General features: G+C 38.2%; 1 protein-coding gene across 7 annotated transcripts in view; it reads right to left on the bottom strand.

Annotated features, from left to right (window-relative positions):
- ABCC4 (ATP binding cassette subfamily C member 4) overlaps positions 1–26,912 on the bottom strand; it is a 225,174-nt gene that overhangs the window by 45,732 nt on the left and 152,530 nt on the right. For 6 of the 7 annotated variants that reach the window (XM_040699617.2, XM_046941333.1, XM_046941337.1 and 3 more), the window contains 4 exons: positions 23,165–23,244; positions 5,751–5,901; positions 5,033–5,152; positions 982–1,092 (listed from right to left, as the gene is read on the bottom strand). In XM_040699617.2, the coding sequence (XP_040555551.1) occupies positions 982–1,092; positions 5,033–5,152; positions 5,751–5,901; positions 23,165–23,244 (462 nt within the window). Of the gene's footprint in view, positions 1–981; positions 1,093–5,032; positions 5,153–5,750; positions 5,902–8,753; positions 8,860–23,164; positions 23,245–26,912 lie in introns of those variants that run through there. The other variant, XR_001462767.4, reaches the window with a different exon arrangement.

Raw genomic sequence — 26,912 nt, 5'->3', positions numbered from 1 at the left:
ATAAAGATTTTTTGTGTTCAGTGGGCCTACTCTTATAAAATAAAATAATTATGCCTGCCTCAATATTAAGCATGATTGTTTTCTAACTTACTTGAACTTTATCCTAGCACAGCTCTATTGACTTCAAGAGAGCTACTCCTTATCCAGAGGCAAGGAAAGATTCAGGACCATTGTTTTGACTTGTCTGTTTGCATTCTATTAACTCCAAATCTGGCTCAAAATTTTCAGGACCAAGAAGTGTAGAGCGTTCAAACTTTAAAACACACATGCATATACAGAACTTGTCCAAAGGAAAAAGAAAAGAAACAAAAACAGCAAATTAGCACTAATTTTCACGTCCAAGATAATTACTTCTTCCCTCATACTTTAGATGACTATCTCATTTTAGTACATCTACCCAATTACATCCTGGATGATGCATACACTAATGACAGTTCATGAGTGACAGTGAATATAAAATGCATCATTACAAGGTGATTTTCTTTCTCCAAATAGCTTATCCTGCTGATCCAAGACATTGGAAAAGTATCCCTCAGAATTTCAGTCTGCCTTTTTGCCTACTGTGCCATGTGCAGAAAGGAAAAGAGCTGTTAAGAAGCAGCTCTGTGGGTGTTTCAATATGAAAAGTAAAGCCCTGTAGGGCTAAAAAAGAAAGGCAAAGGTGGCAAAAAAAAGATTTATTTGTTGTTATTGCTCTGAAAGCCAGAATCTCCCAAGTGAAGTGCAGATCTGCATGTTCGTTTGCACATTTGAGGATGATGGTAAATGCATGCCCAGAAGATGTCTGAACTGCTTCCAGTATTTGCAGAAAAGGAGATAGAGACCCAATGCTCTAGACTGAGGAAGAGATCATGATCTAGAGAGAAACTTTTAACTTAATTATGGTCCTTAAACAATTAGAAACAGTAAACTATGAAAAAGAATTAGACATTACTATACATGGTAATTACCGGGTGAACTTTTTCTAACGTCTGTACTTACTCTTGGCAAGGAGCAGGGAACCAAAAGCAACCACTATAACAAAAATGGCGCAGATGGCATCCAGACGCACAGCAAACCACCTTGAGGTCGTCAAAAATAGAAACCAGGCCTCTAAATGGTATTTTAGAAAGACATTAAAATAGTGGATTAGAAAACTGAGCTGTATAATTAATATTAGATCAGTTTACATTTATATTAGAAGGCCTTTTTACTTTTTTTTCCTCCGTTGTTGCTTTTTTATCAATTACAGTTGTCATCTTTAAGTGCACAACTCTATGAGATGATAATTGGAATACTGTCCAGTTTTCCTGGAATGGTCCGACCTAGTTATCACATTAACAGCAACCAAAGCTAGCATAACACGCAGTAATAGGAAGAAAAAGGCCTGAAGCACAGCCCATTTATTTAAAATAGAAGTCTTTCCTTAATTCTAGTGGACTATGAATGGAAGTTCCAGACAAAAAGCAGAAGTACAACTACATTTGCTTTAGCTGGACTACACTCTACAGGCTTTTAGATGGAATATCACAATACAAATATCAAAGTAAAGCCTCTAGAAGACAGCTGCAACTGGTTAAGCAGAGAAGAGCTAATCAATACAGTCCGTGGAGCTACAGAGCTGTTCAACTGACCAAATGCATACATCTACTTTTGGAGAAGGTCACAGGTGAACAATTCCACTGGCCACTTACATATGTAAGCAAGTGTTCACAATTTGGTGCTAAATTCCATCCCATACAGATATTCTGCAGTACAAGATACAGGAGACAGCAGCAAAAGACACTGAATACAGAAGGTAAAGTGTTTGAATTCAAGTCCAAAATCAGAAGTCAAATACCCATAACAAAACATGGCATTGTTTATTGGATAGGATACAGTTAGACATATTGTTCTAGTTGCTACCAAGTCACAGTAAAAGACTGCCAACCCAATGCTTTCTGCATTGCTTGTCTATACCCAATGCTAACTTCTGGAGGGCAGGGAGGGGGAGAGGAAGAGCGAAGATGGCAATAATAGACAGCCAGGTAAAAGCCAGAACTGGTAATCTCTTAGTTCCATTTATATCAGCTCTACCTGCAAATACATGATTTAGCAGCTGGTTTAATTAAACAAAAGACACTCGGTATGGTTTAATGGATAGATCTGGACCCAATGAAATGTGCTGAAAGGGGTATCATATGAAGACACAAACCTAGTTTGAGAAAGAGAATTCATGGTGAAACTTTAGAATCACAGAATCACCAAGGCTGGAAAAGTCCTCCAAGATCATCCAGTCCAATCATTTACTTACGACCTTTTCCCACTAAACCATGTCCCTCAGTACAACACCTCGATGATTCCTGAACACCTCCAGGGATGGTGACTCCACCATCTCCCTGGACAGCCCACTCCATTGCCTGACCACTGTTTCCGAGAAGCTGTTTTTCTTAACATTCAACCTGAATCTCCTCTGGAGCAACTTGAGGCCATTCCCTCTCATCCTATTGCTGGTTACACAGTAGGAGAGGTCAACCTCCGCTTCATCACAACCTCCCTTCAGGCAGTTGTAGAGAACAATAACGTCACCCCCTGAGCCTCCTCTCCTCCAGACTAAACAATCTCAGTTCCCTCAATCACCCCTTGTAAGGCTTCTGCTCCAGACCCCTCACCAGTTTTGCTGCCCTTCTCTGGACATGATCCACGGCATGGGTATCTCTCTGATACCTAGGAGACAGGTATCTCTAAAAATAGAGAAATGTGACACCAGTGTTGGAGATTTTCAACTCCAAGGTTTTGCTCCACTCCTGTTGTCCAGGGAGGTGCACTAAACTGCTAGAGACACAGATCATTCTGAAATCTCCCTATGTAATTGGGGCCACTGTGTATACAGGAATATGACATTCCTAGGGACAAAAAAAAACCTAATCATGATGTAACTGTTGATGACTCATGAATTCTCTTGTAGAGATGGTGCACTGGCAGGAAGGAAGCTTAGCCTTAGTTCAAACCTCAAGAAGCCTTTTAGATGTTTCTTACATAAAGGTTACTTAACATCACATTCATAGGCACCCCCAAAAAAGGGTTTGAAGGCAGTGTCCTGTTTTCTAGGCTAAGCCTTAGTAAGGGTTGAGAATACTCCAGCAAAAAGCATTAAAAAAACCCACTGCTGACTGGAAGAGCACTGTACGGTTCAGGAAAGAATTTTAAACCTCCCTGAGGCACTTAAGAACTCAACACTCCAGCTTTGTGAGCTAGCACAGAAGATTCTTCTCTTCTACCAGCTATGGTTTGCACATGTTCTGTATCAAAGAATTGTTCTGGGTGGAAACATCCCTGGGAGGCACCTAGTCCAACCTCCTGCTCAAAGTGGGGCTGGTCCTGAAGTTGGATCACACTGTTTCACAATTAATGCAGTTGAGTCTTGAAAATCTCAATAGATGGAGCCTGCACAGTTTCTGGACATCCTGCTCCTCTGTTCTGACTGTCCTCACAGTGAGAAGTCTTTCATGTCGAATTATACCTGTTTTCTCAATCCTTCTGTGAACAGTCTCATTCTATTTCAGCAGTGCTCTCAGTGGACGCTGGCACTAACAAGGTCCTCTCTAACCTTTCTCATCCACGAGTTAGAAGCTTTCAGTTTTGCCATCTTCTCCTCATAGGCCCGTGACCATCTTAGTGACTCCTCCACTGAAAATACTCCAGATAAAGTCTATAACAAGTGCTGAGGGGGATATCACATCATTCCTTCCCCTGTCTGTGCTCCTGTTAACAGGGTAAAGGATGCTGTTGGCCTTCTTTGCTGGTCAGGAACACTGCTGGCTCATATTCCCTCCAAGAATCTAAAAACACATATACTAAAGCAAGCTGGCATACCCCAAATACTTCAGTGGGAAAGACACCATGAAGCATGTAGGTACATAAAATGCTGCAACTTTAAGCACTGAAGTTTAATCTCAAAGCAGGCTCCTGAACTGCCCCATAGAAGTGTTTTGATAGTTTTTTAAGATATAGAAGCATAAGAATGGAAAACAACGTGTTTATGATCCTTTGATCTGACCATAAAATACAATAAAACACTTATTTTAGAGGTCACAGTCCTCTTTGCATAGTGAAACTTGTATATGCAGTTTTTCCACTAAACAACTTTGTGCTTCCCTACTATCAACTGCTGACAAATTATACACAACAAATTGAAAATACCAACAAATGGGAAATTCAAATCTAGAGGTGCCTCTCTGGAAAGCATGTTTCCTTAGTCACAAATTCCTCCACTCAACACAAAATGTGCAAGTTTCTATGGCTTGTGATAAACAGCGAGTCAGAAATTATCATCAGCTCTGTTCTGGTCTGAATCTTTAGAAGTCGAAAAGATGAGAAAAAAGCCATAGAACATACTTGTCTATCTTATGACAAGGAAATTCAAGATCTTACCTAACAAGTACCAGACTGCAAACTTGCATTCTGTTGTATCTTGAAGAACATTCTAATAGGGAGTATTTAATTGATAGAAGGTAAGAAGTCATAGCACAAATCTAAATCCTATTAATTTTGCTTGCAGAATGCCAATGTTTTGTATCCTCTGGTCTTGTTAATTATATTTTTTATACTTAAGTCCTGAAAGTTACTCAAAGTAAAAAAGAGATTCACAAAACTTTTCCAAGACTGTGATTTATATTAATTATCTCTGCCTACTTCTAGCACACTCCTAAATATTAAATAATACAGCTTGTTTTCCCCTCCTCATATCTTTTCAAAGATGAAATCCAGGAAAATGTCAAAAATTATTCGTTAAATATCCTTATCAGGCACAATTTAAAATGTTTATCTTAGACACTGCTGAAACATATCCAAGTGTATTTCAAATTATATTACAGCCCAAAGTGAACATTCAAAATCTATACAGATAATATTTTTTTGTTGTTGTTCTAATAGAGAAATTTTACCCTAAAGAGACAAAATGCACAGCTCCTACTGATTTTTAATGTACATTATATATATGTCATTGAAGGCATAAGATATCTCCCTCCTACAAAGTCAAGTACTTGATTTTTCACGTCCGTTTATCACAAACCTGAGTGGAGGTCTTGATGTGCATCAAATAATTTTTGAAACCTGTCTTCTGCTTTTAAAGCCCGAATAGTCCAAAGTCCCTGGAGGGAGGATGACAAGTGGGAGAACACTGGACTCCGAGCTACAAAGGGAAATGAGAGTAACTTAACAATAGCTGAAGGGCAATATTTAATTCTTTTTGTAGAACGCTAATCATTAATCCTACTACTTTGTACTTAACCATACGTTACTGTACTGCATCCTTTCAAAATACACAAACAGTATCTTAGAATCAGTCAGTCAGAAAGATTAATATATACAAGAACGTCTTCCAAGAACAGCTGTCACTGAAGAAATTCTTTGACCTTTATTAATGACATGAAGCAAACATGTTTGTTATTGATAATACTTAATATTTCAGATCACAGTCAAGCTAAAGTCAGGCACAAGAATCAGATTACATCAGAAGCACTGTCATGATGTGCATGTAAGGTCCCAAAGACCAGCTACTTAGCACATTTGTAACAAACTTCACTTATAGACAGATAAACTGGCATACCTATGGTTTGTCATTACACAAAACAAGAGTTAAGTATGTAGTTCACTAGTTGAGAAGAAAAGCACTAAGGAAGTTATTTGCATAACAGAAGAATCTTTGATGGATTGTCTATAAAATGCTAGCATTTCGCATAATAATAAACAGGGTTCAAACTAACATTAAGTCCTGCCAAGCTACATACTTGTGGATTCTAGACGTTTAATATCTCTTGAAGTGTCTAAGAAATATCGTCGAAGAAAAATGAAAAGAATAAATAGTGGGATTAAGGGAATGAGTATCCAAGGAATCACTGCCACAGCCACAGCCACCACACCAAAAATCTGTAGAAGAGTCTGCAACACAATAGAAACAAAATAAGAAATTATTTCCCAGAAGAATTTAATTTAGAACAAGTATAAAAACTGTTTAACACAATTGAGACACTTAAATATTTAAACAAATCTACCAAATTTTAGACCAGATGCATTGTGGAACATATGAACTACATTTACTTTTAAGGGAGCTTGAAGACTTTATAGTAATACTTGAGTATTACTATAAAGTATAGTAATATTATTGAGTGATAGTATTGAGTATAGTAAAACTGACTAATTGGGCAGTTTGCGGTTTTCTTCTGTATTATTTTTTCTTTAAGAAACATCTTTATAAAATTAATCGACAGAACACTACCACCCTACTTTATGGACTGTTCTTTGACTGCTGTCACAAAACGATAATTTAATAATGAAACAGACAACTAAGCTTTCATGAACCCAATCTATATGGTGAATCAGTTACATTTTTTCACTCCAGGTGAAAAGACAGACTGTTGAAAGACTGATTTTCAGTTAAAAAACTCAACAGTTGGAAGACTGACTTTCAACAAAGACTTGTAACCCACCTGTATAAAAACCAGGCAACAGAAATTCTAGCTCAACACTAAATTCCTGTATTATATTTACTTAAAAATTCCTTAGAGGTGGCAATATTTCCCAAACTGTTTCTACTTCAAAGACAGTGTAGGAGCCACCCTCATCATCACATACGATGCATAGGTAAATTCCGGCAAAAATGTGTGAGTGACCACTGAATCTTGAAGATGTATGTCTTGCAGCTCAAAGGCTTCTGTCCCTTGATTTATGCATCAGGTCAGAAAAAATAAGCAACAGAACAGCTCAGGCTGGACAGTAGATAGCTACCAGGTTTTTCAAATACTTTCAGTGGAACTGCCAATGAAACAGTGAATTTCCTGTTATGCTTCTGGTAGCCTCCCCACACCGTACAACCAAACCTGAACGCAACCTTTTCCCCTACATTTGTGCTTTGTTGTGGCTTCTCTGACTCTCCCCTGTTTTCACCTGATCAAACAGTAAGCCCACAGACGTTATGCATTATGACTGCATGAGTCAGCACAATTGAGTCTCAGGCTTTAGGTGAGATCTTAGCACATGACAGAAGGTTTATCAGCAGAAAAGCCTTGAATCTCAGAGATCCTGAAAGCATGCTACAAGGTCTCATAAATCTATTAAGGAAAATAGCTGTTGGGTAGGAATAGGATAGGAGCTCTGAAGAAAGCTGCATTACTACTCCACTGTTCATCTGTGGGTGAAGTTATTAATGGCATTGTGTTGTTTGACCTTCTAGATACGCAGAGCAGATTGCAAACATTTTACCTAGATTTCATCATGGGGAAGTACGGTGGCAGCGAGAGTGCGTGGTATTTCACTTGGGTCAATTACACGAATGGTTACGTCAGCACAAAACAAACCAAAGCACCCTGATTCCTCACGAGCAATGCTGTCAGTCCTTCCCAGCATGTTCTACTTCTCCAGCATTCTTTAAAATTCCACTGGCATATTCAGTTTTTGTTGCAAAGAAGGGATGAGAAGAAGGGAAATAAAGACTCCTGTCTCAAATTTTCATCTTGCTCAGATCACTGCTTCCCCAATACTATACCTTGTCTTTGCTAAGCCATCAGCCATCCACATGCTACTTAATTTCTGAAGCCTCCATCAACTCCACCCTCAATGGTAAATAGAGACTGAAGTCAGTTCCTTCCCTTGGACAATTCGGTCCCAAACCTGCTTGATACATCTCCTGCCTTCCCCATCTCCCTCTGTCACCTTTGCTGGGCTACGAGCTAAACTGCATGATTCCTAGGCAGTGAGTGACAAGAGAGCAGCTTGTGAAGTAATTGTCTCCTCATACTGTGAGCTGCAAACAAAGCGAAACATTGAGGAAAGCTGCTTCAAAGAAAAAAATTACAAAGAAAATGAAACATTTCTTAAAAAAAATAGAACAATTGGAAAAAAACCCCACAAAACTGAAGTTTTAGTGATAATAATCTATATAATACATTGCAAAGTGCTGGCAGGGGTGGGAGTAGGATCTATTAGGATCCAGCTCATGTAAACAAAGCCTTGCTGCAACGAAAATACAGGGAAGGAAAAGATGGTTAGGATGACTAAAGTAAAAATCTGGCACCGCCTTTGAAAGGAATTTTAGATGAGCCTGCACCACCTTATCATTATAAAAATTTATGATAGGGCGGATCAGTCATGTGTGTTGTTTTTTTGGAAAACCAAACTTGCATGTAAATTAACTCCTAATGAAGAAGTCTGAAAGCCAGACACAACTACTTGCAGACTGTAATCAAGCAGTTACTGTGTGAGGTAAGGCAAGGGTTCTAGTTCCTGAGTTTCACAACAGATAACGAACCCCTTCAGCTGAAGGCTGCCTGAACTTCTAGTAGATGCACAGCATGCAAGCAGAAGGACCTAGGATAATCAGGAAGCTGCTGATAATGATAACATGAGCAGTCAGACTGCTCTCTTCTCTAGAGAGGAGCCGTGACCTAGGTAATCATTTGGCAAGACTGGGTATCTAGGTCTTGTCTGGCAGAATCAGCTTACGGTTGAAAATCGCATCAAAAAGCTAAGCACAATAGAAAACTACATTACACAAAAGAAATTCAGCCCATAAAAATCAGCAAATTTTATCATATTTTTTAATTTCAGCATTTTGAAATCTTTTGTAATGCTGTGCAGAAAACAACAGCCATTTTTTTTTTAAGGAGTTGATTAATTACATTTTATAGCTATCTGCACAGTACTGAAAACAAGACAATCTCACATAAGAGACAACAGATGCAGAGGTTACCAGGACTCAAAAGACCTGGAAGGCAAGATCAAATTAATTTGCTTACAAATCGAGCCATATTGTCCAGTGTCCACTTTCAAACTTGTTTCAGTTTCCCTGGAGAAAGAAGAATCATCCACTCACAGACCTCTCCTTAGACCGCATACTCCATCCTTAGATATATATAAAAAATATAGAATATAGAAAAATCAAATGCTGTTTCTGGTGGGGTCATCCCATTGCTTGCAAGTATCCTGAAGGGCTTTCCTCATGCTCTGATTAGTCATGCTATTCACTGGAGCTTATTTTTCCTCAAGAAAGCTTGTCCTACTGCAGTTTCACTAGAGCAAGCATAGTCTCCTAAAAGCCTCTAGGGAAGTGAATACTCAGATCAGTGCATTCATGTGCAAAACACGTGCCTTCCCTTCATCTTCTGATGATCTACATATTCATAATTCTTACAGGTACTAGGAGTGATATCTTGGAGTTTCTGTCTCGAAAAGGTTTTGATGTAGAACAAGGTTTTTCTGTACTCTAACCACATAACAGAGAAGCATTTAAAGTGACATAAAGAAACAGTAAGAAAAGAGCCGTTAAAATCTGAAAAAAACCCACAGGAATAACAAATCACAAGCTGAAGCCTTTCCCTCTGTTGCAGAAATGACACCATTTATATAATGTTAGAAACCTTGTGACAAGTTGTAAGCTGTTCGAAAACACTCATTAACATGCATCAGTAAAATTTGGAGAGTTTTAAGATGTCTCACAAGAATGTCCCCCGTTCCATCCATTGACCACTGTTATTCCAAAGCTCAATATTTCATGTCTGCCTCAAGCACTTTCAGAAAGGCAATCAGTGATCACGTAGATGTTCAGAATCGCTCAGGTCTGCTGGCACCTTGGCTCCAGTGGTATGTACCCTCACTTCTTACAGTCCTTTTTCTCCTCATATAAGCACAAGTTTTTTATTGATTGCTTTTTTTAAAATGCAGTTTACAGTTTATTTCAGCATATTTGTAAAACATACAGTTAATGAGCATCATGTAGTTGCACGACTGTGTAACTGACTACTATGACATGCAGTTCCTTAACCAGCATGGGTTTGACAGCTGTGAATAGTATTATAGGGCCTACCTACTACCACAGGAACCTTATCATTCTGCACTTGCAGCTGGTGTGCATGTAGGATCTCTAATGGGCAAGTGGAACCCAAGAGACGGCATATGAGACTCATAAACCTGAATGTAGGAGTCCATATGCAAACTACACAGCTAAGCTCCTGTCCCATCTGTCTGAGCTTAGAAAGAGAGAGAGCTAGCATTTAAGTGGACACGTAGTGACTCAGCATTCCTCTAGAGCCTTCTAACTGTGGCGACAAGGTGCCCACTGCCTGCAGCTCAGGACATATGGCCCCACAAGAAGATATCTGCATTCTGATGACTGAATCTGCTGTCAAATCCCAAGAACTGCAGGAAGTCAATAACGGTTTTACCAATATTTGAACAGAAGTCAAAACATACCTCCTGCAACAACAAAAAGCACTTCCAGGGATTTTATCAGCTCATGGATACGAAGCCATACTAACGTAATAAGAGCAACTGTGCATGTTCTGGATTTCAAGTCCACAACTCTAACTGCATTAATGTAGGGCACTCTCAGTCAGGCTCAGATGTGTCTGAAGCCAAGCCAGGCCAACAAACTACAAAATTTCACTCTGTTCATACATGCTTGACATCACCTTTCCATCTTCTTCTCCCCTTTCCTGACTAAAATTATTTCCTCGCTGGCTCTGACGAGTAACTGTACGCACAATCAATCCCTAATCCACTTCTGACATTTTCCTTTTCCTATCTTTTTTTCCTAATATGTTTTCTCAAACCAGACTGTATGGCCCAACTGTCATGCAGCTCTCATAAAGCCCAGCTGTACACACGACTGGTTGTACTGGAACACCAGGGACTGAGCTTCCCTGGACAGGAGACATTGTGATGAGCAGATCAGAGAGACAAACACTCCCCTTGGACCAGCTGCATCCAGTGTGGCATCACCAACTACAATGTAGATTTATGTTTTGTTTTATTATTAAAAATAATAATAATCAGAAAAGATCTACATAGAAACCCATTTAATCCTCACATATAAACAGCCCTACTTTGTCCCACTCAGATAAGCTGAGGTGTGTAGGTGTGTTATTTAAAAACTACCTGTTGAATAAAACACATGGATTTTATTTCAGAACTGATTTTAAAAGGTAGAAATATGATTGTTTACATTATTGCTTGCACCAAATCATCAGCAAGAGATTTCTCTTGAGTGAAAAAGCAAGACTTACAGTATCTTTTCTCTTGCAATCTTAACTCCAACATTTGAAAAACATCTGAGTCCCTTCCTGAAACAGTCAATGACAGAAATCCTTGACAGGAATGACAGCCCTCAGTCAGCGTTAATTTAGTTTTAGGGATACGCACATCCACAAGAAAATTCAGGAATATGAAGACAAGATAAGACAAACAAAGCTCTGAAAGTGGAAAAAAGGCATAGTTGGGCAAGAAATTAGAGATAAAGTGATTGAAAGAAAAAAGGAAGAACTAAATGCTGTTAGCTCCAAGAGCTTTAAAAACAGCAAGCTCACGTTATCTTGTACAAGATGCTCTCTTCTCCTTGGAATCTTGCTATGAGCAATAAGACAATGAATTTATGTGACTAAATCCACCTCACCACAAGTGGTCTGAACGTGTCTGTCAGATATAGCATGGAAACGTATCTGAGATTAACAATCACATCTTTAATGCTAGTACCCTCTATTTTTTCTGGTCTCTATCAGTCAGTCTTTCTAGATCATTGCTCTTCCAAGTGAACAAACATTTACTTAGTTTCTTGGTTCTCTCGGCCACCAATGTGCTCATTCATTTTCCATAGAGTGCATTTTGCCATTGAGAAGTCTTAATATTTCAGATCATGGTGAGTTTTGTCCAATTGCTCTTTAACAAGTGACCTTATAGTAAGAGGGTGTTTTATTTAATACATTGGCACTGCTGTCATTTTGTTGTATTAAACTAGCATCTTGTCATCACTCATCTCTTTAACCTACAAGAAGGGTTAAAATAGGCTTCTGGCACTCTGTGCCAATATTTTATGCAGGTCTCAGCTCCAGCAGCAACTCTCAAAAATCTCAGTTCATACGCTGCATGAGACTTCCAGATACTGATGTTTTGAAGACAAATGCACAATCAAGCTCCAGACCTTCTGATTTGGTGAGACATACAAAGTACTTGTTTGTAAAGCTTTGCATGAAATTACTACTTCATATAGAGGTTATTTTCTTTTTAGCAATAAATTACCCTCACTTACGTGAGTAGTTGTCAGGGTCCTTTGGCCGTGACAATAACTTACTGCTAACAAAGATTTTCCATTGAAAACACAAGCTTTTACCAGAGTCAAAGCCACAGTCTCTGCTTATGCATCTCTACATGCAGTTCCTGTTCATATTCACTACACACAGAAGTTGCTGTCTCCTACACTGACCTGTTCAGCAAAAAGCATAGAGCAAATATGTATTTCTGTAAATGTCTGTGCACAAGCTGTTTTTCTATTTATGAGCAGTAGGAACTCCAGATTGGAACCTCTAACCTGATCTTCTGAAACGCTCTGCTGCTATTGCACTTTGTGCCCACCAAGCACTTCTGCATAAAGGTATTCTCAAGTGATTTGAGCAAGCAAGGCATGGCTTTGAAATGAGGATCAGTAAGACAGTTCCTCTTCTTGAAATTAATAGGGAGTTAGTTAGCATTACTCTGATCTCCTTATAAAAAAAGATTTCTCTCCTCTTCCTAACCAAAAGGTAATACATTTTGTCCAACAGTGATAGGCTTGGTTTTTATTCTTTAAGTGTCCCCAGTCCCTGACCATACTCTTACACTGTTCTTTTCCCAAGGAAAACATGTACACACACAAAAACTTCACCCATAAACTAAAGAGCCAATGACAAATATGACGAATCTTTCTCTGAAAGACCCCTGATGTCAAGCACAATTGTACATGATATTCTGAAAAAGCAGCAATAACCAGAAAGAGTCAAGAATATGCATATACACGTGCTTTCTTTTCTCAGATTCTCACCAGAATCTGCCTGAAACAATACTGAAAAGTGACAGGCACCAGGCAACCTCTGAGAGTTGATCCTCAGAAATTGGAAAACATCCCTTTCCATCCTATTAGCTTAGGGATTTTGTGATCTGGATGTAAAACAGGGAGTCCAACACCCCATGCTTCCTGAATAACACCGGCCAATGTGGTCGCTTTCTTGGATCTTCCACTAGCTTCAAGGTTCCCAGTGCATTTTCGTTACCTCCTCTGCCAATCCCTGCCACCAAATGGGTGATTTTTTAAAAAAAGGAAATTAAAGAACGGCTGGGCAACTTCTGACCCTCAGCTGCTTCTCAGAATCCATTTCCAAAACTCTTGTCCAACTACATTAGTCCAATACAGTTCTACTGAGCACAGACCCTGACAAAACCAAAATGTTTAATTCAGCAGTAAGTACTTTTTTCATTAGTACTACTACAAATTGTACATTTCCTATTTCATTCTTTGCACATATGTTCAGTACTTCATCAGACTGCCTGACCAGTACGTATTGGTCTTCTTCTGCTTACAATCCTTCTAAAAGGCCTTTTTTTTTTTTTCATGGAGGGACACATACATAGAAAGCAAAATAAAAAAATTACCAAATATCTTACTGCTTTCAGAATAATAGATTGCAGGAGGTAGATCTCACATGTCAACAGTAAATGCTGCAAACAAATGGATACCAAAAGAACCGGGAAACGAAAGGCATTTTGACACCTCCAGTACAAACTATATGGACTTCTCTGCCCTAGGCCTCTTGCCCCAAATGCCAGCAGCCCCCTACCCTCCCCAGGAATACTGAATTTTCAACTTTGTGACCTTTTCTGCTTAGTCAAGTATAACTGCTTGGCTAAAAGTCAATTCAATTCAATTTCAGCGATTTTAAAAGCTGTGTGCAACATTTGAACTCTGGGCTCTCCTGGGGAATGTGAGTTCTTCAGCAACACAGCTCTTCAGCCTCACATCAGTTACAAGCTTATAAACCATTTTCTGTTTGTTCTTACAATTTAAAATACAATATCTATCTATTTACTTTTTGGTGGGATTAAGTACTTTCACTTCTGCACGTTTCTTAGTGGCCTCTCTACCCCAGTTCGGTCAAAACTATGAAAAATAAAAAGGACTACAGTACCAGCCATCTTAAGAAATAAACTACCTTCTGGTAGTAACTTTCCTGGTTACCTTCTTTCCTAGCAGATATGCAAAAAATGCTTTTTACCTTGTCTTAGGGCTTTTCTTTCCCCCCCAGATTCTCTGGAGCTTTGCAACTCTCACATAAAACACTACTTTCCACTCGAAATAAACTCCTTACTCATAATTCTTCAGAACAACATGCTGCTCTGCAGTCCCTCAGTTCTAGGACACCTAACAGTGGCCCAACACGTTCAGCACCTGCACTTTAATTCATCCTCAGAGGTCTCTGAAGACCATCACCACGTTTCATTGAGTTCAGCCATTCTCTGCTGGTGCACGTAAACAAGCAAAAAGAAACTTCCTTCTATGATTATTTACTGTGTTAAGTGCATGCTGTTCATAATTTATTACATTTGCGCTCCATCAGGAAGGCCTTTTACTTATGACAAATCATCAACACACCACAGCAAATAACTGATACTAAGTGAATCCCCAGATTCAGACTTCTATGAGTAAGAAAACTGAAAATTCTTTCTTATGTTAACTGATGCATGGACAACTTCATAAATTGGATACCAAAGCCAGCAAATTCTCAGTCTCAGAAAGAAAGATCTAAAACCTTTATTTTAGCATGAAATGAGTGACTTTCATAATGAGAGCTCTGCTTGCTTAAACATTAGGCTGATTTCAAAATCCAGCGTGAAAAAAACAGAAGGCAAAGAAGATTGAGGGAAACAACTGTGGAAGAAAATGCAACCACTCAGCACTCTATCGTTCCAGTGTGGGAATAGCCACTGTCTAGCCCTTGAAAAACATTATACTGACACACAAAATTTTACAATTTCAAGAGTGCAACCCAAATTAATCAAGAATTTTAAATGATATAAAGCTGTTATGTAATATAAGACAAAGAGCTTCACAAAGATATTTGACAGTTAGTTCCCCACTGAACTCATCTTTTGCTGCCCACACTGCAGCCACTGTGTCTCAAAGAAGGAACTCATCTGGAATTTTCAAATCAGACGTAGAGTTCCCCACAGCCAGATCACAGCTTCAGATCTCATGAAATGCACGAAAAAAGTTCTTATGTTCTGCATGAGATGTATACATAATCCTGGCAGCACGTTTTTATGAGATGCAGTCTTTTTTGCTAGAGATAATTCCTTGTCTCACATGTTTGTTTTGGGCATAAATATGCATCGTGATTTAACACACACACACACACACACACACACGAGTTATACGGCTTAGTAATTCAAATAACCTCAAAGTTTCCCCTTCTCTCCTGAATCAAAAGTAAAATCTCCAGTCCTTCTGCCGAACAGTGAAATCCTACTTTGTTTGTAAGCACACGTCCTATCTATACCATATCAGTAGTTTAAGGCAATCTAGAAGATTTGTACTTATCACCATTCTGAACAGGATTGTTACACTCTATGACTGACAGCAGAATTAAAAGATTTCTAGCTACTGTGAAGTGTTAGAAATGTTAATGATCTTTGGAAGTCTTCAAAAATAACAATATTCGAGCTACAGATGTGAAAGGGCACAATAATACTTTAAAAAAATCAGGTAAAAAAGTAAAAATAATAATAGAAATTCTCACTTGGGCACCAAAAGCAAAAGTAATACATGTAGAAAAAAAATTAAAAAAAAAAGTTCACTTATGTGAGAGTACTTCTTTGTTGTCTTTCAGTGCAAGAAAAGCAAACAAGAGAACACCTTCTATCAGATACAAAGAGCCTGAGACGAACAGAATCTCTCTGAAATTTGCATCAGTTAATGTAAGAAAAATAAGTAAAGGAGAAGAGCTTCCAGATTACACAGAACTGGAGCACATTAGTGGACTTCCACACAACTGTTCTGCTTTCTAGTAGCTGAAAACTTAAATGAGAGTAAACCCATAAAAAACACAGAGAAGGTAAAGACACACAAGGAAGCAAGATGACAAAAAGGTAGTGAAACCATTTTTTCAATATTATTTTATTCTTTCTCCTGTGTTAAACACGGGGTTGCATCCTCAAATTTTATGGTTTAGTGGCTTGTGGTAGCAATGGTAGTAGGAGGATAGGTAGTTGGACTAGATGATCTTGTAGGTCCTTTCCAACCTTGTGATTCTGATTACAGTCAATACTAAGTAAATATAAACCCTAAAATATTTTCAGAGTTACATTATATACCCACACAAATTAGTTTTGTTACTGAAGTGATATTTGTTGCCTTGACACTAATACATACAGAATGACGTGTGCACACAGTGTTTTTTCTAAAAATTCTACGTATCAGTGTAAATATGAAAAAAAATGAGGTGAGAAAAAGGATTGGGACTGATTACATATGGCTGCTCTAATGAGAACAGACCTTTAGCTCTCCCTAGAAAACTGAGGTCTGGGTAAGTAGGAATCCACCTAAACAGATATGAACAATGCGAGTACCTATGTAGTTCATGTGATGCAAGAGCCTTATATTTAAATTCCAAGAAATATGATGATGGGCCCAAACTAAAGACCAGCCACAGCTTTGGCACAGATTACCTCCACTGCTGGTCACCATCAAGAAGACTAATTGGCTGCTGGGATTTAACAATCAAGGCATTCAGCAACCAAGGAACAAAAGGTCAATAAAAGACTGCATTATTTAGACAAGTGGCAATGCTAAACTCCCAGCTCCTGCATGTTGGTATTGGAGATACCAATGCAAGCCAAGCCTCGTTCTTCTCCCCCACCCCTTAATGGGGGGAGGGATGAACAACAACATGGGCCCAATAGACAGCTGTCCTTTTTTTTTTTTTTTTTTTTTTTAGCTTTGTAATATATAATTTCATTTAAATTCAAAAGAAGAAATGCAAAATTGAAAGTATATACAAGTATCAAGTGGCTATATCAGAAATTAAAGTTAGCTTTCTGCAAATGTTAATTTCAACCCTTCCTGAAATTAGAGTTCAAAAGTAACCAATGAAAAAAAATAAATAGCCCTATTATTTTCCTATTTTCCTTTTAGTTTTAATAGGCCTTTTGTTATGTACCAGCAGATGCACTGTAGCATACATCTCGGAATTTCAGTTTCACAGAGAAAGGTCAGTGAGATTTCAGCACTCAACAAGTAACTTGCTTTAAAAAAAAAAACAAAAAACAAAGCAAAAGAAACTTATTTACTATTTAAACCTCACTACACAGAGCCTTGGGATAAAATCATCCTAAAAAACTATAAAGATTCGCTAGAAGGGAAACACAAAGGTGTCTCCAAGATACAGGACTGCTCTGCGTACCACACTGTAAAGAACTTGCAGATGTTTAACACAGATTCAATCACTGGTTTTCTTGGTCACAGCATATTTAGTGATTATATTTTGCACATGTAGATGCAAATATGCAAAGAACTATTCTTTAGTGAGCACAAGCATCTCCTGAAACCATCTTACATGCATACATACAAAACCTAACTAAACTGAAAGAAAAAAGAAAACAAACAAAAAAAAACACCAAAAAAAAAAACCCAAACAAAAAACCCACCCTACCTCTCACAGGAATCACAAAATAACAAAGTCATTGTTGAAGTAAAAGGTACTGGAATTCCTTTTACACACTTTCCCTGACACAATAAATCTTCACACAATAAAATGCAAGGGTCAGTGGTACCGAAACAAGTAACGGCAGTTCCACTCTTTTGCACATATGAAACCAAGTGACCCAAGCTATTATTCCAGTCTGAGGCACTTTTTGTTCCTAATATCCAGATGCAGCAGCTTTTTTTTTCTTTTTTCTTTTCCTTTTCTTTCTTTTTTTAATAATAAAAAAAACACAAATGACTGTGGACACCTCCTTCACATTTTCCTTTTCTTCAGCATTTTCACTTCATAAAGCTGCAGTCAATGTGTTTTGTGTGTGGTGAGAAGGGAATGGCACATTCAGTGGTGGTCTCAGCCACAGCCGACATTGGTGGCTCAAGTAGTCTCAGGATTAGGTCTTTGTGTGTGATGAAAGGATATGAAAAGTCAGTTATTTAAACGCAGTCAAGCTGTTGATTTTGGGGAGGAAAAAGGTTTTGCAATTCAGTTTTCCTCAATAAATCACTGCCCTTTTCCAAGGGCAGCTGCAGATAGTTCACATGTTCACAGTGTTCTCCAAAACCAAAACAAATCATGATTTTTTTCCCCCCAGTTCAACACGGGAAGAAATCAAAATTAAGGCGCCATTGCATGAAGTTACTTAAATTCACGAGAAACTGAAGCAGAAAATCATCTTTGTTAAAAGGTAATGAGGTTACTGAAGAAAGGGCAAGAAAGTACAGGAAGAAAGAACAACTCTTTAAAATTTATCATCACAATGAACAGAAAAGCAGAAGTCTGATATACACTTCAGCATCCTATAAATATTCTATCTGTTTATAGACGCAATTTCCAGTTAACAGCGTATCACCTTGTGCACCCAGCCTGCATCGATAAAGACCACATATCAAAGATGTTTAGCCTCTACAGATCTATCTCAAATGAAAGTGAGATTCGGGTACCGAAAAGAAACCTTTGATGAGCCCCCAAAAATGCAGCATCCACACTACCAGCTACTTAGGAATATCTGGGCTAATGTGCATAAAACACTATGGAATAGATTAGATTTCTAATACTTTCTCACAAAATTACTTTATTCCATTCTATTCCTTAGTTGATCCTCTCTCAAACAAGTATGGAGTGTTTTATTAATGCTGCACTGAGCTAGACATTGCTAACCATTTTAACCATGATGTTTCAAATTCCATGCTCCACACCGATCACCGAAACCTGCATCAACAGAGGTGAAGGCAGGAGGAGGAACAACAGCTGGTTACAACATTACAACATCAGCTGGTATTTTCAGAGAATAAGAAAATTAAATCACAAAATCCCAGTCATCTTAAATAGTATTTGACTTCAGTTCAAAATTTCTTCCTTTCAACTTATTTATAAGATCATCAAGTTAATATCAAACAGAGAATGCATTTCAGCAATTATTTATATTTGGGTAGGTCTTGAAGGCTGTTGTCAGGGCTGCCTTCCAATTAAACTAAGAAATATATAAATAAAGCACACAGGTCTAAATGAAGCAGGTGCTTAAATCCTCTTAGAAGAATTTAAAGCACTGTAATGACCCCTACATAAGCAGTGACATACCTGAAGAGACTGCAGGATATATAAAAATATGTAGTTCAGAAAAGGAAAGAGAAAGGGAGATGGAGAACTGAGGCTGAGGAGGCTTACAGTACTGAAGTGAGGGGTTAAAAATATGCAAACTCACTACCAAAATACATCACCATGGCCAAAAGGTTCATTTGGCTTTTTCACTATCTGAATCAAGCTATAAAACATTAGCATCTGATTTTACAAATATATTCCATGCTATATTTAGTAGAAATGATAACAGTTGTGAAGAATATAGCATTGCTTTTCAATTTTCATAAGGAAGAGGTGGTTCAGAAACTTATGGCCAGGCAGAATCCAGATCCTTCAGCAGTACAGGAGAGTACAATTTATGTTCTACATTAAGGAGTTCTGAATTGGACCATAAACATACTACTTAAGATATCTCAGTTAAATTACATAACTTATGCTACATAGTTACATACACCATAAAAGTGTTTTCATAAAGGAGGCTTACTCTAGATTTATGAATCTTCTGAAAGTGATATTTTCTATGAATGGATAGTCAACTGCACAAACGGGACAGTTCTCATTAGCTGTTCATGTCCTAAGATAGGATGAAAAAACGAGTGCCTCCTCATAGTAAGGACTGCTTTCTGCCCATCTCTCTCAAGGAAGGTATGCTATATTCCGGCGCACTTAAACCCAAAGGAGGGAAGCTATAGACAGAGTGAGAGTTGCTGCTTTGGGAAATAGTGCAAAGCAGCATTCACAAAATCTAACTGGGTTTTCAGAAAAATACACAAGACCTACAATGTATTTTTGAGCTTGCCACAAACTTATTTTTTCTTTAACAACTACATAAACAACAACCATCCACTGACTTGAACATGACCGACTGCTTCTTCTTCATTAATCCAATGGAAGATACAAAAAAATTACTTCTTTTACTTTAAGGAATTAATTTTCATGCAGTATAGCTGTCTAGACTAATCATGCTCATTATGACTGTAGTGCAGTGTATAAATCTTATTAGGGACTCAAAAAGAACATCGTCAACTTTCAGCATTGCTTAAAATCTGTATTCAGTTTAATTATGAAATTCTTAAAATGAGTATATTTTAATTATTAATTTGTAGGTACTGAAATGGGTACATACAGTAGCTTTTGAGTGCCCAATTAGCTTGTGTTTATTTATATATAAATGATACACTCACTTGCTGATATACTAACGGGCTGCAATGCTTCACAGTAGTCCTAGTAATAACTCAGAAAAAAGAGCACTTCTTCAATGCAAATCCGCTCAAGAAAAGCTTCTACGCACAAAGTAAGATGAACCAGTTACTGCATTGTTTATTAAGTTTCACTTGATTCCTCCTGACAACCATTTAAACAATGAATGTTGGGAAATGTCTCTCAGAGAATCAACGACAATGGCTGGGATCAGAGCTTTTATATTTAGCTAATACTGTTTTTAGAAAGGAGAAAATATTTCTTCCTGAAGGGATTATAGGAGGTCTTATAAAAGACACCTGCAAACAAAACAAGCGACAAAAGATCTCTATCATAATTGATAACAGTTATCCTTTGTACAGATCTGTGCTTCTTCAGAAATAAATATTATATCTTTGCTATTGCATTTCAAAAGACATCGACTAATCAACGAGCTTGCTGATCAAGAATAAGTTTTAGAAAACTTGCCAAGAAGGAAGTGCTTACATCTAATGGATAGCAGCCTATTATTCAACAACAGCAAGTTCCTCAGTTTTCTTTTCTGATACCAAAGGGTACGGGCAAGCTTTCAGACTGTATCCATTTCAATAGCGTACTGAACATGCAACATCTTTGCTTTTGTTTTTGTTTTGAAAAAGAGAAGTTTTTGCTTGAAATACAAAATTCAGGATTTTAACCTCCCCCCTTCCCCCTTTTGTTTCCTCCTATTTTTGACAATTTCCCAGTAGCCTAGTTAAAGAAAATTTAAACAGCATGAGGGGAAACGTTTATAACGTGCAGTTTACAGTACAGGCTTTGAAGAAGAAAGCAATCGCGTATAATGCAGCAGCTTCTACACCTTTATCACAGATCAGCTATGTTTTGTAAGCATATACTGCCTGGAGTGCGTGTACACTGGTCAAATAACTGGGCTTTCCAATTCCCCAGTTCTCATGTACTATGTATACAGGTTACCTCCTTCCCCAGACTGCTTTTGGAACAAAGCAGTTGTCTCTCTCAGAAAAAAAACTCTGTCGTTCTCAAGACAGTTTTGCTTCAGGGTCTGCTCCCAAAAGGAAATATGGACAAGACCACACCAGCTTTGGCTCCCTTCTGTTTACATGGAGTTCTCTAGCATTTTCCCAGCAAATTTTGCATCCTCAGACAACCCCACATGCCTTCAAACCACATGCCAGGGCATGCAAAACACCCACTCAGTTTCTTGCTATAAACACATCACGCAAGTGGGCTGCAACACAACCCTCACACTATTATACGTGCACAGAACTAAGGAAAAAGGTTAATCTTTTTATCTCAAGATTCAAGGCCCAGAGGATTCTCTGATCAAGAGTGGTGCGTACTACATACATTGTCTAGTCTGCTGTAAAGAAGACAAATGTGTGCAAACACAAACCCTCTGCACTGCTTGGTCTAAGCATCAAGGACTTCTATGCAGAAGAAATGGTTCTGACTTTGTGGAAGTAACCCCTATGTTAAAAGAGAAGAGGATAAGGATTGCACAACAGGCTGATGCCTGATCTTCCAGCCAAAAGGAAAGGCACTTATGTATTGTCCCAAGAGAGCTGAAATAAAGTACAGTATTCTGTCTAAATTATTGTTAATGAGACTGGAGAAAATTTGGAATCTTTGTAGACTATAGAAAATGGGTAGTGTACTATAAAAAACGCTGACATCTCATTTTCAGGAAATAATTTATCAAGGACTTAAAAAGAAGAATTTGAAGTCTTAATATTTGCTATGAGCAACCCTCTTAACTCATACACACATGCACACACACACAAAAAAAACTACCCAAGAACAAAAGAGCAATTGCTTTAATTGTCAGGTAAAGCCCACTGCCTTCCTTTCTTCCCCAAAACAGTATGACGCACTATCAAGCCTGAAAAACAACTGCCTATTTCAATTCTAAGAGCTTAACTAAAGCAGGATAGCTCTTTGGAACCTTTTGTTTTCTTCCCTGTTCTCCAGAGTTCAGCATTAACAATGTAATTAGTCTGCTTTTATGAACCTGAAATGTCTTTGGCTTAATTTTAAAGAAGTCTAAGCAAAGTTGAAATCCTGACTGAGAGAGGAAGAAAAGTTAGCAATCACACCTTAATAAACATTTCTGATTGATGTATTACAGGGTTGATCCACTAAGTGGATCCAGAAAATCCACTAAGCCATTTCTTTTGTCTAGCTTCCATGACTCTGTCTGTTCTGTGATTCAAGTTAACTTTGATATGGTACAATCAATTCTTTTGTAGCTTTATGCTTTCCACGGAATTTTATGAGGATTAACAGAAACTGCAACAGAAAAATTACCTTGGTGTCATATATAATCCTTTCATCATCATCGAAATCTCAATGCTTTGTCCATCTTTTTTTTGTCTGTAGTAACTTATTTCACTTGTTCCTATTAAGGCTATTATATTCACCTTATTACTACTAATCTTTTCTTTGTAAATAGCCACACCTATTTTAATCCAAAATGGTGTGGTAAGCATTTGATTCTTTGTGGAAGTAGACACATAATTAGGTTAATCTGTGCTATCTTTTCATGTGAGTTGATTGTTTCTTTACTATGGACATATTTCTTATAACAGCAATAAGCTTGCCAGATTGCTCGGAGGCAAATCAGGAGCAATTTACCAAGCATGTAGCTACTATGAGCTGAAATCCTGACATAATAGCAAGCTGTGTATAGCCACTCCTACCTGCCAGTTATTACTCATGTTAGCTTTTTACTGACACACTGAATTTCAACCACACCTTTCTTTCACAAACAAGCACTTTCCTTAAACTAAACTACATCTGTAATACATAGTTCATTTTCACTGAAGCCAACAGGAATCTGAATTCAGAATGCAGCGCAGAAGCAAATGAATTACCTGCACGAAATCCAGAAATGTCAATGGAAGCAAGTCATCCAGATGGCCAATATCTTTTGAGAAACGATTTAAGATTCTTCCTACAGAAGTAGAGTTGGAAAAGAAAAAGGAAAAAGAAAAAAGGTAAATATCGTTCCTTAAAAGATAAAAATACCTTAAACAAACTATATTTAACAGTCGAATAGAAGCAGCTAGTATCTAAGAAGACACCTTCTGAAGCCACAATGGAAGATCTTTTACAACCAGCGCAATGTAATTTGAGAAGAATACTTTTTAACGAATGCTTTTACTCAAAAGATTTACTACAAAGCTGATATATTTTTTTTTCTAGCAGTTGAGGCTAATAGTTCAATAGAACGTAACAGGTGAAACTTTATATATTCAGTCTGTGACTGAAGTAAAGACACCTTAATACAAGTTGCATCAAGTAACATCAGCCAGAATCTGCTTCTGGCCTTGACTGAAACTCACTAGTGCATGCATGTCTTAGATAGATCATAGTTGATCTAACTGATCGTTTTTAGTATTTCTTTTCTCACCCCTCCTTTGTGAATCCGAACAGCAGGCATTTCTGAAATACAATTTAAGGTAGATTTCTGTTCGTGCAGCCTTACGTTTAGATTTATTCAACACCTTGACAACACTGCTCTTCATTAAAACGAATAAAACAATTTTTAATCTGCTGTCACTGAAGCATTTACACTCCTCTATTTTCCCAAGTTCTACATGAGTGAAAAAAAATCAGTTAGAGCAATAGTTCTTTAATAATTAAAGTCACAACATTGCCACCCATAAGTGGATTAGTATCTTTATTAATTGATACCTCGACTCAACAGGAAAGAAACTAAGCTAAGGATGGGAATCTGTCTGTTATAGGGTGTGTAATGCCCATACATGCATTCACATTGCTTTTTTATCTATGTATATCTTGATTCAATTATTACTTCTAACTGGTACAAACACATTCTCTGCATTGGCAACAAAAGACTTTTTTCCCTTTTCAAAGGAGCTCATTAAATTGAAAGTAGTTAAGTTTTAAGTTTCCATGGAGTGCACTGTAGACATAATTCAGAGATAACTGTATAAACAGAAGCAACTTCTGTAGCAGCCATCATTCTATTTTTCAGTTCATGGCTGTCTTAGAATTACGGATTTTGTTGCGTAACACTGATTTCTTTTTTAAAGGAATTTTCGTTCCACACCAACCAATACGCAAAACCCTCTTCAGGGCTGGGATACGACTCCAAAGATGCTGTTGGCAAACAGCTCGTTCTGCAGTACTCCAGTCCAACGGGAGTTATGTCAGAAGACAACGTAGCACAAATCACACTTTGGTGCACTGCACACACAGAGAAAGGGTATACAGCGGCACAAGTCCCAGCAAAATATATTTCATAGTTTCTACTAGAAAAGGCAGCTATGGATTTCACTTATTCCATGATGGGATAGATACATTAGAGAGAACTCCAAGAAAACTTTCTCAAGTTTTCTTTTCCTTTGTCTCCCTTACATTGGGATTTTGCCCATGGAAGAGAACGCGCACCCTGCACACATGCTTGAGATAAGACTTTTTAACATCTCTGAACATCGCATTCCAGGACATTTCCCAAAGATCCAAGATTTCTTGGGTCATTATTCAAAGAGGTGAAATGCTTCCTTTGGGCAAAGCTTTCCTTATCAGCCTGTCCCAGAGAGCAGATGACAGAAAGAACACGGCACCACAGTGGTTGGACTGAGGATACTGGCTTTCTTTCTCCATCTTTACCTCTCATCTCCTGAGCTACCTTGTTATACATCACAGAGCAAAAGGCAGAGGAAAGGGAGGTAGCAGCACCCAGCCCTTTGGTGAAACACCATCAGAGGCGCTGACAACAGCCTGGCCCTGTCCTGCACCCTGGAATCTGTGCCCAAATTCAGTCTTAGAATCTTCCTTCACCTTTTAAACACAAATAAGTTTTACGTGCCATGGTTACAGAGGACTGTCAGCCTCATACAGACTGTCAGCTGTTCTGCAAAGAATGTCTAACACAGCTGCTTGTCGCAGCTGCCATGCTGCTGGCCGCCATGTTGTGGGGTCACCCCACAGACACGGCACGGCTTGGGTCACTACCAGCACCTCCAGAAAGCAAGCAGCGCCTGCCTCACCCCCATGCTCTGACCTGTGGAGGAGCATATCCTAACTTGTTCCTAGAAAAGTGCTGTGCTCATGCTTGATTTGGATGGTGAGGACAAGGCCTTAAGGGCTAGAGGAGAGAAACCAGCACAAAATGCTCACTGACTGTCAGAAGCATTTAACTCTTTTGTAGCTTCCAACAGGATCCTGGAGTTCAGTTCTCATTTTTTCCCTGCCTTAGATTTCTATTGAAGAATGGCCGGTTAAAGTTCCTCAAGGAGGAACTCTGCAGAGGTTGAGTTTGGGTTTGGGCAAGTTTTTGTTTGGAAGCTGTGACAATTCTCAACGATTTCCTGAAGTTTCATTTTTGCAACTAAGAATTTTAGGCTGCAAGCATGATACAGATCTGTATCAGAGCTTCTAGCTGATAAGAAAGCAACACAGATATAAATGAGGAGCGTTTAATGCTTACATTCATCCTTAACAGCAGGGGAGGTTGTGACAACGTTCTCTTTTACAGCAACACCCTCTGATGAAGCTGTTTGAGGAATACAGTCACAATATTCCTCTGGTCTTCCACTCTCTTCCATATATCCACTAACAACCAATTACTCAAGTTCCCGTGAGTAATCATGTTGCTCATTAATTGCCAAAACTGTATTTTTGGCAATTGCCTTTAAGCACTGTTACATTTAACGATTTCATTCAGTGCTTCCACAGACTGTGTTTTGACAGAGCTACAAGCTGCCACTAGGAAAGTGGAAATTACTCTGACGTTATCAATAAAACATGAAAACATCTTTTAATCTGCCTAATCCTCTTTAAAATGTAAATACAGTAATTCTGTAAAATGACATGAACTAAAATACGAGTGAGCAGAAGAAATGGTATATATAAAAGACATAACTTGAGAACAGTGAAACCTTTTACAGTCCACCTCATACAATTACAGCAATTTAAACACTGGGGACATGATTCAGCTGGTTCACAAATAAGTACTGAGGTGAATCTCTGGCAGCAGAATGTTACTGCTTTAGAATTTTCAAGTTACTGGAAAAAAGTTGTTAGTGTTTGCATATAGTAATTCCAGAAAACAGCGCCTCAAGTCATTAAGCCTAACAAAATTCCCTGCTTCTTGCTAAGAGGTCTGTCTCTCTCATAATGCTGCTGATATTCCAGTGACTGCTACTGCTACGCTATTTCGAAAAGGAAGCAACATAGTTCTATTTTTGTGATGCTGGTTTTCAGTAATATTACTCTGTTGACTGTGTAAGAGAAGACACAGGCCCTGAAGATTTATTTCAGATCCTGTTCATAAAGATATAACTGAACTGGCATTTTATTCAGCATGTTCAGCTCAGAAGGCGGCTACGGTAACCCACTAAAGCAAGCAAATTCCAACACCAGATAGCAGAGAGCAGTGTAGCTCCAAGCAGAAGCGCGACACTTTGGAAACATCCACAAAATGCCCTGTAGCCATCATGATGTTGCATTGAGAACGATTGCTAAATTTACAAGGATGTCTGCAAGTAAATGAGGTCTATTTTGCAAGGTATGGAGAAACAACTGTCTCTACTTATGGGAAGCACAGCAAATCAGTGGCTTAGTTATGCATTATTAACCATGCAAGAGAAA

Source organism: Gallus gallus, chromosome 1, assembly GCF_016699485.2.
Source record: "Gallus gallus isolate bGalGal1 chromosome 1, bGalGal1.mat.broiler.GRCg7b, whole genome shotgun sequence".
Classification (NCBI taxonomy): domain Eukaryota; kingdom Metazoa; phylum Chordata; class Aves; order Galliformes; family Phasianidae; genus Gallus; species Gallus gallus.
The sequence above is the reverse complement of the archived record's forward strand: the minus strand, read 5'-3'. Positions and strand labels throughout refer to the sequence as shown.